At 50.3% G+C, this 14,154-nt stretch overlaps 1 protein-coding gene across 1 annotated transcript in view; it reads left to right on the top strand.

The window, feature by feature from the left end:
* The window catches only part of MLXIP (MLX interacting protein), a 45,446-nt gene extending 33,860 nt beyond the window's left edge, over positions 1-11,586 (top strand). The window contains exons 9-18 of the mRNA XM_056859096.1: positions 65-159; positions 1,710-2,319; positions 3,302-3,423; positions 3,525-3,711; positions 5,772-5,896; positions 6,365-6,466; positions 7,226-7,353; positions 8,328-8,451; positions 9,548-9,677; positions 11,395-11,586. Coding sequence (XP_056715074.1) covers positions 65-159; positions 1,710-2,319; positions 3,302-3,423; positions 3,525-3,711; positions 5,772-5,896; positions 6,365-6,466; positions 7,226-7,353; positions 8,328-8,451; positions 9,548-9,677; positions 11,395-11,516 — 1,745 coding nt within the window. The 3' untranslated portion in view covers positions 11,517-11,586. The remainder of the gene's footprint in view (positions 1-64; positions 160-1,709; positions 2,320-3,301; positions 3,424-3,524; positions 3,712-5,771; positions 5,897-6,364; positions 6,467-7,225; positions 7,354-8,327; positions 8,452-9,547; positions 9,678-11,394) is intronic.
* The last annotated feature ends 2,568 nt before the right edge of the window (positions 11,587-14,154 follow it).

The following is a 14,154-nucleotide window of genomic DNA, read 5'->3' on the forward strand; positions in this document are numbered from 1 at the left end:
AGCCAGGGTCTGCAATACATGACTGTCAGACCCTCTAATAATGCCTTCCTTCATCTTTGTTCAGACCTTTTCTTGTCCAGCCGTTCCTGTAATTATACCCTCCCCACTGTTCCTGCTCCCAGTACCGTCATGGCAGACGCCTGCAGCCATCCTTCCCAGGTGAGAAGGATTCTCAAATGTGAGGTTGTAAGATCTTTCTCAGGTTTTAATATACATTCTCTGGGTTGTTAGATTATTAACAAATTGATGTTTTTGTAACTTTGCTGTAGACTTCCTTCCATTATCTGATTTTCACCATGTCTTTAGTGTGATTCTGAGCCAACAGGACCTGAAGTTTCCCTTCTTCCAAAGTTTCTAGAAAACCGAAACATTGCATGTCCCTGTTGAGTTTGGATAATTGCAAATTTTACTACATGCGCCTGTGTGGAAAATGAGCCTGAGGCTCGTGGGCTTTACTTTTATTCCTAGCTGTGGTCACCTATGATAATTAAGAATACAGATAACTATGAGAACCAGCGTGGTGTAGTGGTTGGGAGCTGTGGACTCTGATCTGGAGAGCCGGGATTGATTCCGCACTCCTCCATATGAGCGGCGGATGCTAATCTGGTGAGCTGGATTTGATTCCCCACTCCTTCACATGAAGCCAGCTGGGTGACCTCGGGCTAGTCACAGCTCTCTTAGAGCTCTCTCAGCCACACCTACCTCACAGGGTGTCTGTTGTAGGGAGGGGAAGGTGATTGTAAGCCGATTTGATTCTTCCTTAAGTGGTAGAGAAAGTCGGCATATAAAAAACAACTCTTCTTCTTCTGTGTGAGTCCAAAGATGCTGTGATTGGCCCAAATTTGCCCAGTAGCCAAGCCAGTGACTTAAACTTGGGGTCTTGTTGGTCCACGGCAGACACACGCTCTGCTAGGCCACGTTGGGTATAATCACCGAGAGAGTTATATTTCAGTAGGCAGGTTGGTAAGAAAAAAGAGGCTGTAGGCTGTAGCTTTTTTGGAGTTATTTGCAAGGTGAAGAGAGGAACTCGGCTGAGGCAGACCTGGGTCTTCTCAGGCTCTTTTGTAGCTTGGAGGCACAAAATAACATAAGAAAGGCCATGCTGGATCAGACCCATCAAGGCCAGCGGTCTGTTCACAGAGTGGCCAACCGGGTGCCTCTAGGAAGCCCACAAACAAGATGACTGCAGCACCATGCAAAATTTGATAGGCCTCTATCATGTCTCCCCTGAACTGCCTTCTTTCCAAGCTAAACAGCCCTAAGTGTTCTAACCGTTCCTCATAGGGCAGTTACTCTAGCCCCTGTTCATTTTGGTGGCTCTTTTCTTCACCTTCTCAAGCTCTGCAATATCCCTTTTTCGGGGTGGTGAGCAGAACTGCACACAATGTTCCAAGTTCATGAGAAGGAGGGCATCTTGGCCATCTTCTGGGCATGAAGTAGGAGTCACTGGGTGTGTGTAGGGGAGGTAGTTGTGAATTTTCTGCATTGTGCAGCGGGTTGGACTAGATGACCCTGGTGGTCCCTTCCAACTCTGTGATTCTAAATGTGGTCTCACCATAGATTTATACAAGGGCAGTATAGCAGCTGTTTTAATCTCTATTCCTTGTCTAATTATGGCCAGCATGGAATTTGCCTTTTTCACAGCAGCCGCACACTTGGCTCATGTTCAGCCTTCCTACTCACAGAGCCTTCCTTCTCTCTCCTTATAGGCTGGAGAGCTGCCCTCGGGGCCGTTGCCCAACTTGCTCCCGCCCGTGAACCTCAGCGAAGGGCTCATCGGCGCCTCAGTGCCTGCCTCCATCCTTCCCAGTGTGGCTGATGTCGGTGCCGACCTCGGCTTGAGGACCGGAGACTCCTTCCTGCAGCCGCCGGGTTTCAGCGCCGAGCAGCAGCCGTTCCTGTCTTCGTTCCCGGCTCTGGTGCCGCTCCTCCAGCCCCCGCAGCAGGCACCCGTGCCTCTGGATACCAGCCTGGCCTCTCAGGCATCCTTGTTTGCTTCTCCAGAGGCCCCAGAGCTTGGGCTCAGCAAATCCTCCGTGATCACCCACACCGCTTCTGCCACCCCCACCCACAACGTCTCCGCCACCACCTTCAGCCACAGCGGCCTCCTGGCAGCCCAGCAGCCAGGGGTGGGAGTGCCTTGCAGCCTGACTCTCCAGACTGCCGTCGTGCAGCGCCAGCCTCTGCTGCAGCCCCAGGGCACCTTTGCCCTCCCCTTGGCCGGCGCCGGGACTCGGCCCAAGAAGCCGCAGAAGCTCGTGCCTGCTCCAAAGCCAGAAACGGTGTCCTTAGTGTTGAAAAACACCTTCCTCGCCCCGGGTGAATTGATTAGTTGGTCTGTGTGCCGCCTTTTAACTGAAAGTCCCCCGGGTGAATGTCCCTGGAGCGCCGTTGGGGTGGGGGCATGGGACCAGTCTCTTGAGAGCCAGCGTGGTGTAGTAGTTAAGGGTGGTGGTTTGGAGCAGTGGACTCTGATCTGGAGAACCGGGTTCGATTCCCACTCCTCCACATGAGCCGCGGAGGCTAATCTGGTGAATCGGGTTGGTTTCCCCACTCCTCCACATAAAGCCAGCTGGGTGACCTTGGGCTAGTCACAGTTCTCTCTTGTAAGCTGGTTTGATTCTTCCCTAAGTGGTAGAGAAAGTCGGCATATAAAAACCAACTCTTCTTCTTCCAACAAAGGACTCAGCGCTAACAGCAGTGATGCTGGGTTAGAGGTCTTCTTCAGGGGGTGGGGTGGGGGGAGTGTCTCATTTTCTGTAGTAGCCACTTGGCTGATTTGCCCTATTACCTTGGTTCTGGGGGAAAATTCTGAGACATTCCAGTAACTCTGGCCAGCATCTAAAAAGCTGAGCTTGCATCCCTCCAGTAGGATTTTTAAAAGCCTTTCCATGGTAGAGACACACACACACAAACTGGGGATGTCGCAAACTGTTTTTGTATTGCTCTTTCCTAGGGTGGGGGGTGGGCTGTACAGTAATTCTCTCTGAACTCTCAGCCTCACCCACCTCACAGGGTGTCTGTTGTGGGGAGGGGAAGGGAAGGCGATTGTAAGCCGGTTTGATTCTGCCTTAAGTGGTGGAGAAAGTCGGCATAGAAAAACCAACTCTTCTTCTTCTTCTAATTCCTTTAAGTCAGAGGTGGGCCCAAGACTGCTGCCTTCCACAAAGTGAGACCACTTGATCCATCGTAGAATCATAGAGTTGGAAGGGACTACCAGAGTCACAGGAAGTGTCTTCCCTGGGATGCATCCTTTCTCTCTCTTTCCTTTCCCGGTTTTAACTTCCATTCTCGTTCACAGCTGCCTTCCAGGGACCGTCCAGAGCTGTGATTGTTACTCCGGCCCCCATGAAGAGAGAGAGTGTTTTGGCCCCAAGGATCTCCCAGCCCAACGTTGTCATTGCCCCGTCTGGACTGGCCCGAGTAAGCTACAGACTCTCTGTGTGGAAGGGTGGGAGACTGTCACGTGTTGACAGTTCTCAAGACACACCTTGCATTCTCCTCCTCCTGCCCTTTGTCCCCAGGCACCCCAAACTGCAGAATTCCACGGCAGCATTCTGCTCAGTCCGGGCCACCCGTCTGCGAGCCCCCAGCCCGGCCCAGCCACCATTCCACATCTCTTCTCTCCCGGTGCAATGCAGGATGCGTTGGTGAAAGGCGAGCAGGCCCTCCCCCGCAAAACCTGCCCCCAGGTCCCCTCGCCCGTCTCCAGTAAGTACATTCTTAGCTGGGGTGCACATAGCTGGGGTGAAGAAGGGCTTGTTCTCAGCCCTGGGTCATTTATGCATGGGTACTTTCACTCACGTTCGCCCCCGGACTGTCTCAGTTGTTCCTTGGAGTTATGAATGAGTTTTCCGTCCATTAGAGATGACCTCGCTGCCAGCCCTCGAAATGTCCGGGTCTTCCCATTCCTCTGTTAACCTGACTCTTCCCTCTCCCCTAAGCAAAGACTGGGTGAAATTCCCATGCATAAGGCAAAGTGCGGAGCATGCAAGCTTGGTTTCGCTCACAGCCAATTTCAAAGCAGCATGTCCAGAGGTGGGGATTGAAATGCTTCCTGCTTCCTCGGAGCTCATTCTGAGCAGTAGGAAATCTTAAAAACCAAGGCTTGGATTTCTCTCTCTTCCCCCCCCCCCCACTTTCAGATTGCTCCTTTTTTAATGTTGTTGTTCTTAAAATGCTGTTTTATGTGGCAATTGGGTTTGGGGAGGAATTTTCTCTCACAGTAAGCACTATAAGTAATTACAAAGCAGCATTTAAAGGGGCTGGGATTTGATTTGAACTTGGAGAATGCTGGTGCATAGATTCCCAACAAGAAAGTGAGTCCAGCGAGCAATGAACCTCAGGTAAAACTCCCATGCATAAATCACCCTGGTCGCCTTCAGCACGACCCCGTGCGAAGGAAAGAAATGGGATTGCTTCACTGGGTCTACACCCGGGAGGGGGGCATGCTTAGGCTGGTTCTCCTCACAAGTATTTTGTTTGCCAAAAGTAACACATTCTGGAAATGGGACAAGAAACGTAGCTTCAGGTGGCCCATGGCTCATCTCGTGGTGGTGGTGGGAGGGAGGGAGCAGCTAAGAGAGATGCAGTTGGAAGGAAGCACCTTCCAATCTCTGTGTTCTTGCTGGCACTGCTTCTCGTCTGACCAGGGCCACAGTGAGCCCCAGGGAACGTAGTCCTTCCAGGCAACTTACAGAGCCAGGCACTTACTTGTGTGGAGATCCTTGTGCTGCAGACGGGTTGTGGGGCAGGCTAGCTCCCCATCCTCAGACTCAGCAGTCCTGTCTTAGTTAAACTGTGGAATCCCCTGCCCCAGGATGTGGTGATGGCTGCCAACTTGGAAGGCTTTAAGAGGGGAGTGGACATGTTCATGGAGAAGAGGGGTATCCATGGCTACTAGTCAAAATGGACACTAGTCATGATGCATACCTATTCTCTCCAGGATCAGAGGAGCATGCTTACTATCTTAGGTGCTGTGGAACACAAGCAGTGGTCTTGTTTGTATGCTTCCTAGAGGCACCTGGTTGGCCATTGTGTGAATAGACTTCTGGACTTGATGGGCCTGGGTCTGATCCAGCGTGGCTTTTTTTATGTTCTTATGGGGAGTGTGCGCATGTTTTCTTCTGAGTTTCAGGGGCATCGAGGTTGGGGAGGGAGAGGTTGATGTGGCTGCAGGGTGCCAAGTTGCTTTTTTAGGGTCTCAGGGTGACCTAGATTTTGCCCCTGCAATGACCCTTTTGGGTAGGTTAGGCTGAGACGGAGCGACTAGCCCAAGGCCACCCAGCAAATTTCAGGACTGGCTGAGCCGTCCTTCTACTCCAAGCCTCCTGGCTCTCCTCCCCTCAATTACTGGTTGGCTCCTTGGGAAAGCAGCCTTCCACAAACCCTAGAACAAGGCTATAAAGAGACAGAGCCCTTTGAATAAAATGAAAGCACTCCTAGCTCCTCCAACCAATATTAGGGAGAGACAAGCCTTTGAATGGATTTCAATGAGGCTTACAAAGGCTGTGTCAGGATTGTAATAGGAACTCAGTTATTCCAAAATAGGAAAATTCTGCAAATCTATACAATTCTATATGTTTAAAATGGAATAGCTATATGTCAAAGCCTGTGATAGCATATCAGTGGATATCCTGATTCGCTAATTTGGGACGGGGCTAGTGCTTGAATTATTTGTTCGCTGTAGAAAATTCCCTCGGACCCAACTTCTTTGTTTCTCTCTCTCTCTCTCTCTCTCTCTCTCTCTCTCTCTCTCTTTTGTTTCTCAGGCAGAGACTTCCAGCAGTCGGGGCAGGCGTCACCTTGCACATCGGAACAAAGTCCCAGCCCTCAGTCCCCACAGAACAACTGCTCAGGGAAAACCGCCGCTGACCCTCAGGTGGTGGCTTTTAAGGTCTGTTCTTTGGCCCTTTCTTCCTCGGGTCAACACGTCGCGGCACGAGTGAAATTAAACTTGCACAGTGCGTGTGAGAGGCTGGGAGAGAGGAAGGGGTGTTGCACTCAGGTTGGCTTGCCTGGAACCTGGGACACTGTGTGTGTGTGTGTGTGTTGCCCAGCCCCTGGCAGCTCTCAGCATGTAGCCTCTACTTTTGCGAGTTGGCCCTGGACCTGGGACACTCTATGGGTGTGTGGGTGTGGGTCTCCTAGCCCCTGGCAGCGCTCAGCATGTAGCCTCCACTTTTGCAAAGAGTTGGCCCTGGGGGAACAAAGGCCTTCTCTTTGCTGCTGCAGCGTTCCTTTACATGTGGGAAAGCCCTGGAGACTCCTACCACATAATATCACGCAAGAGCCTCTAACCCCCAGCAAAGAGGCAGAAATCCAAAACCAGACAAAGAGCTCACTTTTATTTTTATTTGGACAGACCCGAAGGATGAAGCATATTTCAGCAGAGCAGAAGCGGAGGTTTAACATCAAGATTGGCTTTAGCACCCTGAATACCTTGGTGTCAGCAAACTCTAAATCAGTAAGTGGGTTGGCAGGACCCTGTTCTCTGCATCCAAAAGAGGGATTCCTCCTCTCCCCCTGTGCTCAAAGGTACAGCAAAAACACCAAAAATGGGAACATCCCCCTGTACTCTGTCATACTCGTTTGTAAATTCTGAACAAAGAAGCTCAGTTCTGCAACCAAAAGAAATTGTTCGGCCAGTCTTCCTGTACTGCATTGCTTCCTTTTTTTCTAGCTGTGGGGAGGGCCAAAAGTCCTTCGATGCTCCCTAACTAGCGGAAGTCGTGTTGGGTTGGCTTCTGAGGTTCCACCCACCATTGCCCACGCATTTTAAAGCATACCTTTACAAGCATTAGAAACTTGGTTTTTAAATGTATGCTGGTATTGTTGGGGAACACCTGAAGCTGCCCTATACTGAATCAGACCCTTGGTCCATCGAAGTTAGTGTTGTCTACTCACACTGGTAGCAGCTCTCCAGGGTCTCAGGCAGGGGTCTTTCACACCACCTACCTGCCCAGTCCCTTCAACTGGAGATGCTGGGGATTGACCTTCTGCATGCCAAGCAGATGCTCTACCACTGAGCCACAGCCCCTCCCCTAAGTGTGCTCAATATCACATTCAGTAGGTTCCCACTTTCCCATGCAGGCATAGCGTGTGTGCACCTATACACCCCTCTTGTGATTCCTCATGCTACTTCCTTCAGTACCCTGAGCTTTGCATGGGGCCACCAGCTTGTCTGCCGGCGAGTGCAGTTGGGGTCGTCTTTTCCCTGCTACAGATCAGCCATGCCCTCACGCTTCAGAAGACGGTGGAATACATCGCAAAGCTGCAGCAGGAACGATCTCACATGCAGGAGGAAGCCAAGCGCCTCAAGGAGGAAATCGAGGAGCTGAACGCTACCATCATGTGAGTGTTGAGAGGCCTGCCATTTCTCTTGTGAGTGGCGCATGTGTCTTGTGACCCCTCCAAAATGACGACAGGTGGGATGTAGACCCCACAGCAGCTGCAGATTGAAACGGGCCAGGTGATTGCGGTGGGGGGCACAGGGAGCCCTCGGCATCACCTTTTTGGCCTCTGCACATTCCAGTAAAGAGCCTTAGGCATATGGCTGTGGGTATTCTGAGCAGACACCATAGCTGCTTTCTTGGAAGAAACCAAGATCAATCTAGCCCAACAGTGGCCAATTAGAGGCCTTTGGAAACTCGCAAAGCAAGAAGGAAGATGCATAATGTAAGCTGTTTCAGATCCCCTCTGGGGAGAACAGTGGGGGGTGTAAATAAAGATGGAAGGATGACACCCCTTCCCTATTAATTTAATAACATGTCCTCATGGAGGTGGTCCCATTTAACTGTCATGACTAATAGCCATTGATAGGCCTGTTCTCCGTAAATGTGTCTAATCCTTTTTTTAAAGCCATCTGGGCAAATGGCTGTCCCCACAGCTTGTGCCAGTTGCATTCCCTGAGTTAACTCTATGCTTCTTTCATTTCATCTGTCCTGAGCCGATTGTTAGTCAGTTTTGCTGCAACATGCACACATCCCCTGCAACTAGTATAGTGAGAGAGGGAGACTAGTTTCTTCCTTGGTCTTTCTCTTTGTGTGTGTGAGAGAGAGGTGTTTTTTTTAAGGGGGGGTGAACAGTATAGAAATATGTAGCCAGTGCATTCTGCCCTGGGCAGGAACGCATTCCTGAATTGGGAGTTCCACAGTCTCGGGGGCCACCACTAAGAATGCCCAGGCCGTTTACCCCATGCACCTTCCCACCTCTGATGCTGGGCAAACGTAGGGCAGGGAATCTACAGTACATCTCTGTGTCTAGCTGAGTTGATGTGCAAGGAGGCAGTCCTTGAGGTCAGAGCTGCGATCTCTTCCCTCCTGCAGCTCATGTCAGCGGCAGCTCCCTGAAACCGGCGTTCCCATCACACGGCAGAGATTTGACCAGATGCGGAGTATGTTTGAAGAATATGTACGAAACAGGACCCTGCAAAATTGGAAGTTCTGGATTGTATCCTTCTCGATGCATCTGTAAAAAAAAGGGGGGGGATTTGTTCCTTTACCAGCAAAGCTGGTGTCTGCTTGGCTGGAGGTCGCATTTGATCTTCTCTGACTCTTGTGGGACCTGCAGCACTTTGTATATAACTTCTGCAGAGGGCAGCGCTGGGCTTTGTCTGTTAATCAGCTCAGGCCTAGAAGCCTGTCCTGTTTCATCCCAGGCTGGCAGCCTTTGATCATTGGATGGTGATAAGGGCGCGCCCTGCAGATAGTCAGAAAATGCGCGTTTTCAAAGCTGAGCGTTGGCCTTCCAAGTGGTTCAAGAATGGAATAGCGAGAGAACAGGATTTCCTCTTGGTAACTAAACTTGGAATGTGGGGAGGATTCTTATGCGCATCTGCGAGTCATACTAATTCTTGTTACACCCCTTCTTTATTTCTAGGGTGCAGCAGGGGGAGAGGGGGTGGCCAGTGATCTTTTCTGATTGGGCATTTTGTTTCAAAACAGGAATTCTTTGCCAGGCAAAAAACCAAGTTCTTTTGATACAGTTTTGGTACTACAGATTGAGTATCCCTTATCCGGGCTGCTTGGGACCAGAAGTGGTCCGTATTTCGGATCATTCAATATTTTGGAATAGTTTGGAATTTTTGCATATACATAATGAGATACCTTGGGGATGGGACCCAAGTCTAAACATGAAATTCATTTATGTTTTATATATACTTTATACTCATAGCCTGAATGTAATTTTAAACAACATTTTTAATAATTATGTGTACATTGAACCACCAGTGGTTCTGCTGAGAGCCTGTGAGTAATGCCTGCATGCCAGCTCAAAACGTCCATTTTTTGGATCAGTCTGATCATTGAGTGTCCGAATAAGGGATACTCAACTTGTAGACGCAGCACCGCCCCTGGTCACAAAACTGCAGCAAAAGAAAAGCTGGGCACTGGATCCAGCGTGACAAAAATGTCCCCCGCTCTGTGGGGATGTCCTTGATGTTCTTTTTCTGAGGGCGGTAGCAACCCTTGGGATGTATTCCCTCTTCCGCCTACACGGGGCATGAATGCGTGTTGGTTTCCCCCTTAACTCTCGGGTCACTTCGCAGTTCAGCATCATCATTAACCCCTTGTTCGAAACGTTCAACGGCATGGTGTCCACGACCAGCTTGCAAGAGCTGAACCAGACCGCCTTGGCCTGGGTGGACCAGCACTGCTCTCTGCCTGTTCTGAGGCCAAGTAAGTAGCACTTTATTTGGGGGGGCGGGTGGCTTGAGTTCCTAAAGGTCCATACCTAGATTCCCCTTTAGAATGTCATCACTAGTTAAAACTTCAGCGAAATCACTTCTCAGCACAAAAACAAAAAGTCTGTTCTCCACTATCTGTATTGAACACATGAAGCTGCTTTATACTGAATCAAACCCTTGGTCTATCAAAGTCAGTATTATCTGTTCAGACCGGCAGCTGCTCTACAGGGTCTCAGGCAGGGGGCTTTCACATCACCTACTGCCTGGTCCTTTTAACTGGAGATGCTGGGGATTGAACCGGGGGCCTTCTGCATGCCAAGCAGATGCTCCACCACTGAATCACAGCCCCTCCCCTGTTTTGCATATATTTGTCCTGGGTGCAAAAGATATGCAGCTGTTACTGTGGACAATGGGTACATTGAAGACCTGTGCCAGGAAACACTTCCCCTCCCTCCCCCTCCCCTCCCAACCTTCTGAGATGGCAGCAGGTGTTGCGCACAGATTCTCTGCCCATGTTTTCCACCCTTGAAGGGCAGACAAGAAACCCACTTAAAGAAACACCGGCTGCCCCAAATTCCCAGTACCAGTCAGAAGGTGCACAGCCCTAATCCCAGCATGCCTCCCTCTTGAGTTGTGCCGGGGATTTTTCTGAGGGTAGCTTGGTATAGGGCAGGGGTGGGGAACCTTTTTTCCGCCAAGGACCATTTGGATATTTTTAACATCATTCGCAGGCCATACAAAATTATCAACTTAAAAATTAGCTGATCAAGCCCCAAGCAGGAAGCTTCCCCCTATCAAGCCCCAAGCAGGCAGTCATCCAACCGGTGGTGCACTCACCCACCTGGTCGCCCAGGATGGTCTGTTGCACCAGCCAGGCGTAGCTGTCCAGCTGCACGCCTGAGTTGCTCCTGCTCCGCAAGTTCGGGGCCGGATTCTACAGCCGGCTCCTGCTACCTCCGCAGGCAGGGATGAAATGAGGACACACTGGCTAAGAGCTCACACACACACACACATTCTGGCCCTGCCCCCTTTAACCCCTCCATTGTCACCTCTTCCACCCCCAGCCCTCTTGTAGTACAGAGGGAATGCGTTTCTCCATGGCCCAGGTGGGAAAGGGTTAACACAGTTTCTTTTGCAGTCCTAGCAGCTCCATAGCTAACGACTCTTCTGCAAGGGGGGGGGGGAAACGTTCCTTTTCTCAGCAAAACAAACTCACATCTGCCTTGAATAGAGGCTATTCATGTCCTCAGGAGGGGGAAGATCGCCAGTCTTAGATCCTTCTGAGCTAGAGATTCACCAGGACCCATGAAGGGCCAGACCAAATGACTTCACTGGCCTTATATGGCCCCCAAGCCTGACGTTCCCCACCCCTGGTATAGGGAGATATTAATGGCATTTTGAAGCTGTGTATTGTGCACTATCCCTTTCATGAGATAGCACTGTAGTCATTTAGAATTGCTTTCAATAAAGCCTTTTATGAATTTATGCTAATAAAGGTATGGAAAAATGCAAATTTTGCATTCCCAGTTCCAAGCTATGTAATTTGTGTCCCTCGGGAGGCAGATGTGATCACAGCAGACCAATATGTCTTCAGTGGCTTTGCTGAAGTTTTCTGGGAGGAAATTTGAACATGTGTGATTATTATTTTTTTTGGCAACCAAAGTAACGGGGTTTATTTTGTTTGCACCCCTTCTCATCCTCCATCCCAGTGGTTTTGAACACCCTCCGACACCTAAGCGTCTCCACCTCCATTCTCTCCGACCCGTCCCGGTTGCCGGAGCAAGCCGCCAAGGCCGTCAGCAAGATGAACCAAACAGCTGGAGAGACCTAACCAAACCTATCCAAAGATGGCAGCGCCAGCTCCTTAAGCCTGGGCAGGCAGGAGACCGAGCCTCACAAGACCTCAGAACTTCCTCGCAGTCAGCTTTGCTGTGGGACCTGAGCCACGAGGGACGTGGCGGGAGGGTGGGAGCCACGGGACGATCCTTCGATGCTGTGCTTTAAGGGGCTCAGTCACCCGGGAAAGCCCTCTCAGGTAAACAAGCAGGCCAAAACGCCTGCGCCAGCAATAGAAACACTCCTTCAATGCAATGTCTCAAAATCTATGCAGCACGGACGCTTAAGCAACATGACCTCAAGCACCTGAGACGGACGGAGGCAGCAGAGCCGAGACCACAAGGAGCTGCGGCGTTTAAAAGGGAAACGGAGGTCCGGATTCACAAAATGTAAAAAGCCTTTTTTGTTGTTGTTCTCTTTCCTTTCCCAGTTCTTGGTTTCCTCCTCAGGGAAAGTGGAAGGCCGGGATTCAAAGCACCGCCTTCCCCAAGCAGTCGTTGGGCCTTGTTTTTGAGCGGCGGGTCTTTTCCTTCTCGACAGGACCTGGCAGCAGCCTGTGGAACAGCATGGGAAAAGGCAGGGGGTGGGGGGTGGATCACAATATCGACGGACGAGCCAGACGTTCCACGGGGCACCTGCAAGCCTTCAGGGAGTCACTGGGAGATCTCTGGAGCCTGACGAAGGACTTCAGTGGGAAATAACTTCCATCGGCAAAAGGAGGAAGAGAACATCTCCCCAGCCCACTGTTGACAGGGAAGGCATCCTCTTGGCCAGCTCCCCTCCCCCTTTTTTAATGAGGTGAAACTCTACAATTTCTTAATACAAATTGTTACAGCAGGATCAGCTTATCTTTTGTGGCATCTGAGTAAATGGCTTAAGATTAACTTCTACTAGCTTCCAGGGACTAGCTCAAGACACCTTGGCAGAAGCGGGAGGAGTGTTTCTTACTACTGCGCCATTTTGTCTTTCTTTTTTTCTTAAGAAGGCCTCTTTTCACTCTCCTGAAGAGTGATGCTTTCAGGCAGGCTTTGCCTGCATGGTTACCGTCAGTTGCGCAGATTTGTCCCCAAAAGCTACTAGTTCTGTAAGCAGCAATCTACTAGTCTTCCCGCACTTACCTCTACTGGTGCACTGTCAACCTGGCAGATGAACCTAGTTTACAACCTTTTCCTGCTTGGTCATCCCAAAGCAACTCTTACTTGGCACTGGTGATCGGTGGCCATATGCAGGCAATGCACCGCAAAGCTTGCCGTTGAAAGCCTATCTGGATGGATGACTTAGTGGCATGCTCTGGTTCACATTTGGAAATTGTCCCAGAGGCAAGAGAGGTTGTTGTTGGTTCCCAGCGCTGCTTCCCATCCCTGTAGCCCTGTGCAGAAGCGATGTGCTCAGCTCCTTAACCATGGGATCATTTCAGGCCCTGGTTTCAAATCCTGATTAACATTAATCATGAGTAAGATCTATACAGGTCCGGTTGAGGCTGGCACAGAAAATTAGCTGGGGGATAGGGGGAATCCACAGCCTGCTCCTGTAGCAGTTCATCAGATGAAACATGTTCCAAAACTCAAGAAGTCTTAATGTATTTGCGAGTTTTAGAGCAGTTACATTTGCAAAGTTGGCCCCATTCTTTGAACTTGTTTTCAGCCCCTTCCCCTTAATACAGCTGGCTTCTCTTTAGCAATAATGATCTATGTGCCCAGCAATATCTATTTCTGAAAGGGCTGCTTCCTGGAGGGGTCATGTCCCCAGGCTGGCCGGGTAACTGAACCCAGCTTGTTTCCTGGCCAGAATTACTACAGTTATTAGATACCCCCTATTGGCTTTGCTGTTGTTTTGTAAAGGAGAGGTGTTGGCTTATCGAGGAGAATGTCGGGAGGGCTGACTAAATCAGACAAACTTCCTTTTGGCTCCTGCAAGCGCAGCAATAATTCCTTCTTGTTTCTCGGTCTGCTGTACCGGCACAGGAAGGGGCGGAATTAGCACAACGCCAGAGCTCAGTTCCTTCCCACCAGCCATGGCTGACAGACTTCTTCCATGGTGTATGTTTGCTCAATCATGCAGATTCAGTTTTCTCAGGGCAGCTTTGGCAGAATATTGAGACAGCCTTTTTAAAAAACCCACAGATTTGCTCCTCACACGGGCCTCAGAAATTGGAACCGTTGGAAATCATTAGAAATGCAGCCATGATTATGTCTCATACTGGCATTCAATCATGTGAGTTAGAAGCAGCAATAGCCTATGTGTTCAGTAGGGTAGGAGGGGCCCTTCTTGGAGAAAGTGCCCAAGGGGCCGGAGTTCCTCCAGGGGCTGTAATGGCATGAAAGTGGAATAGCAGAGCTGCACAAACTGAAAATATTACTGGGAGATGCCCCCACCTCTCTTCCCAGGACCCGTAAAGTTGACCCTGAGGTACTGCATTCTCATAGGATCTGCAGTGAGGGGGAACCACACAGGATTGGAGCCCCAGCTGGACTCACATGGGCTGCCAGCTAGCCATTCCTGGGTGGGACAGTCAAGTTATTGAGAACTGCCCAGCCTTTCCTTGATGATCCGTAAGACCCAATGGTCACATCACCTCTACAGTTCGGAATGCTTTTGCCTTGGGCGTCGGCAGCTTCCCTTCCCCTCCCCAC

The sequence above is a fragment of the Euleptes europaea genome, chromosome 13 (genome assembly GCF_029931775.1).
Source record: "Euleptes europaea isolate rEulEur1 chromosome 13, rEulEur1.hap1, whole genome shotgun sequence".
In the NCBI taxonomy this organism is placed as follows: domain Eukaryota; kingdom Metazoa; phylum Chordata; class Lepidosauria; order Squamata; family Sphaerodactylidae; genus Euleptes; species Euleptes europaea.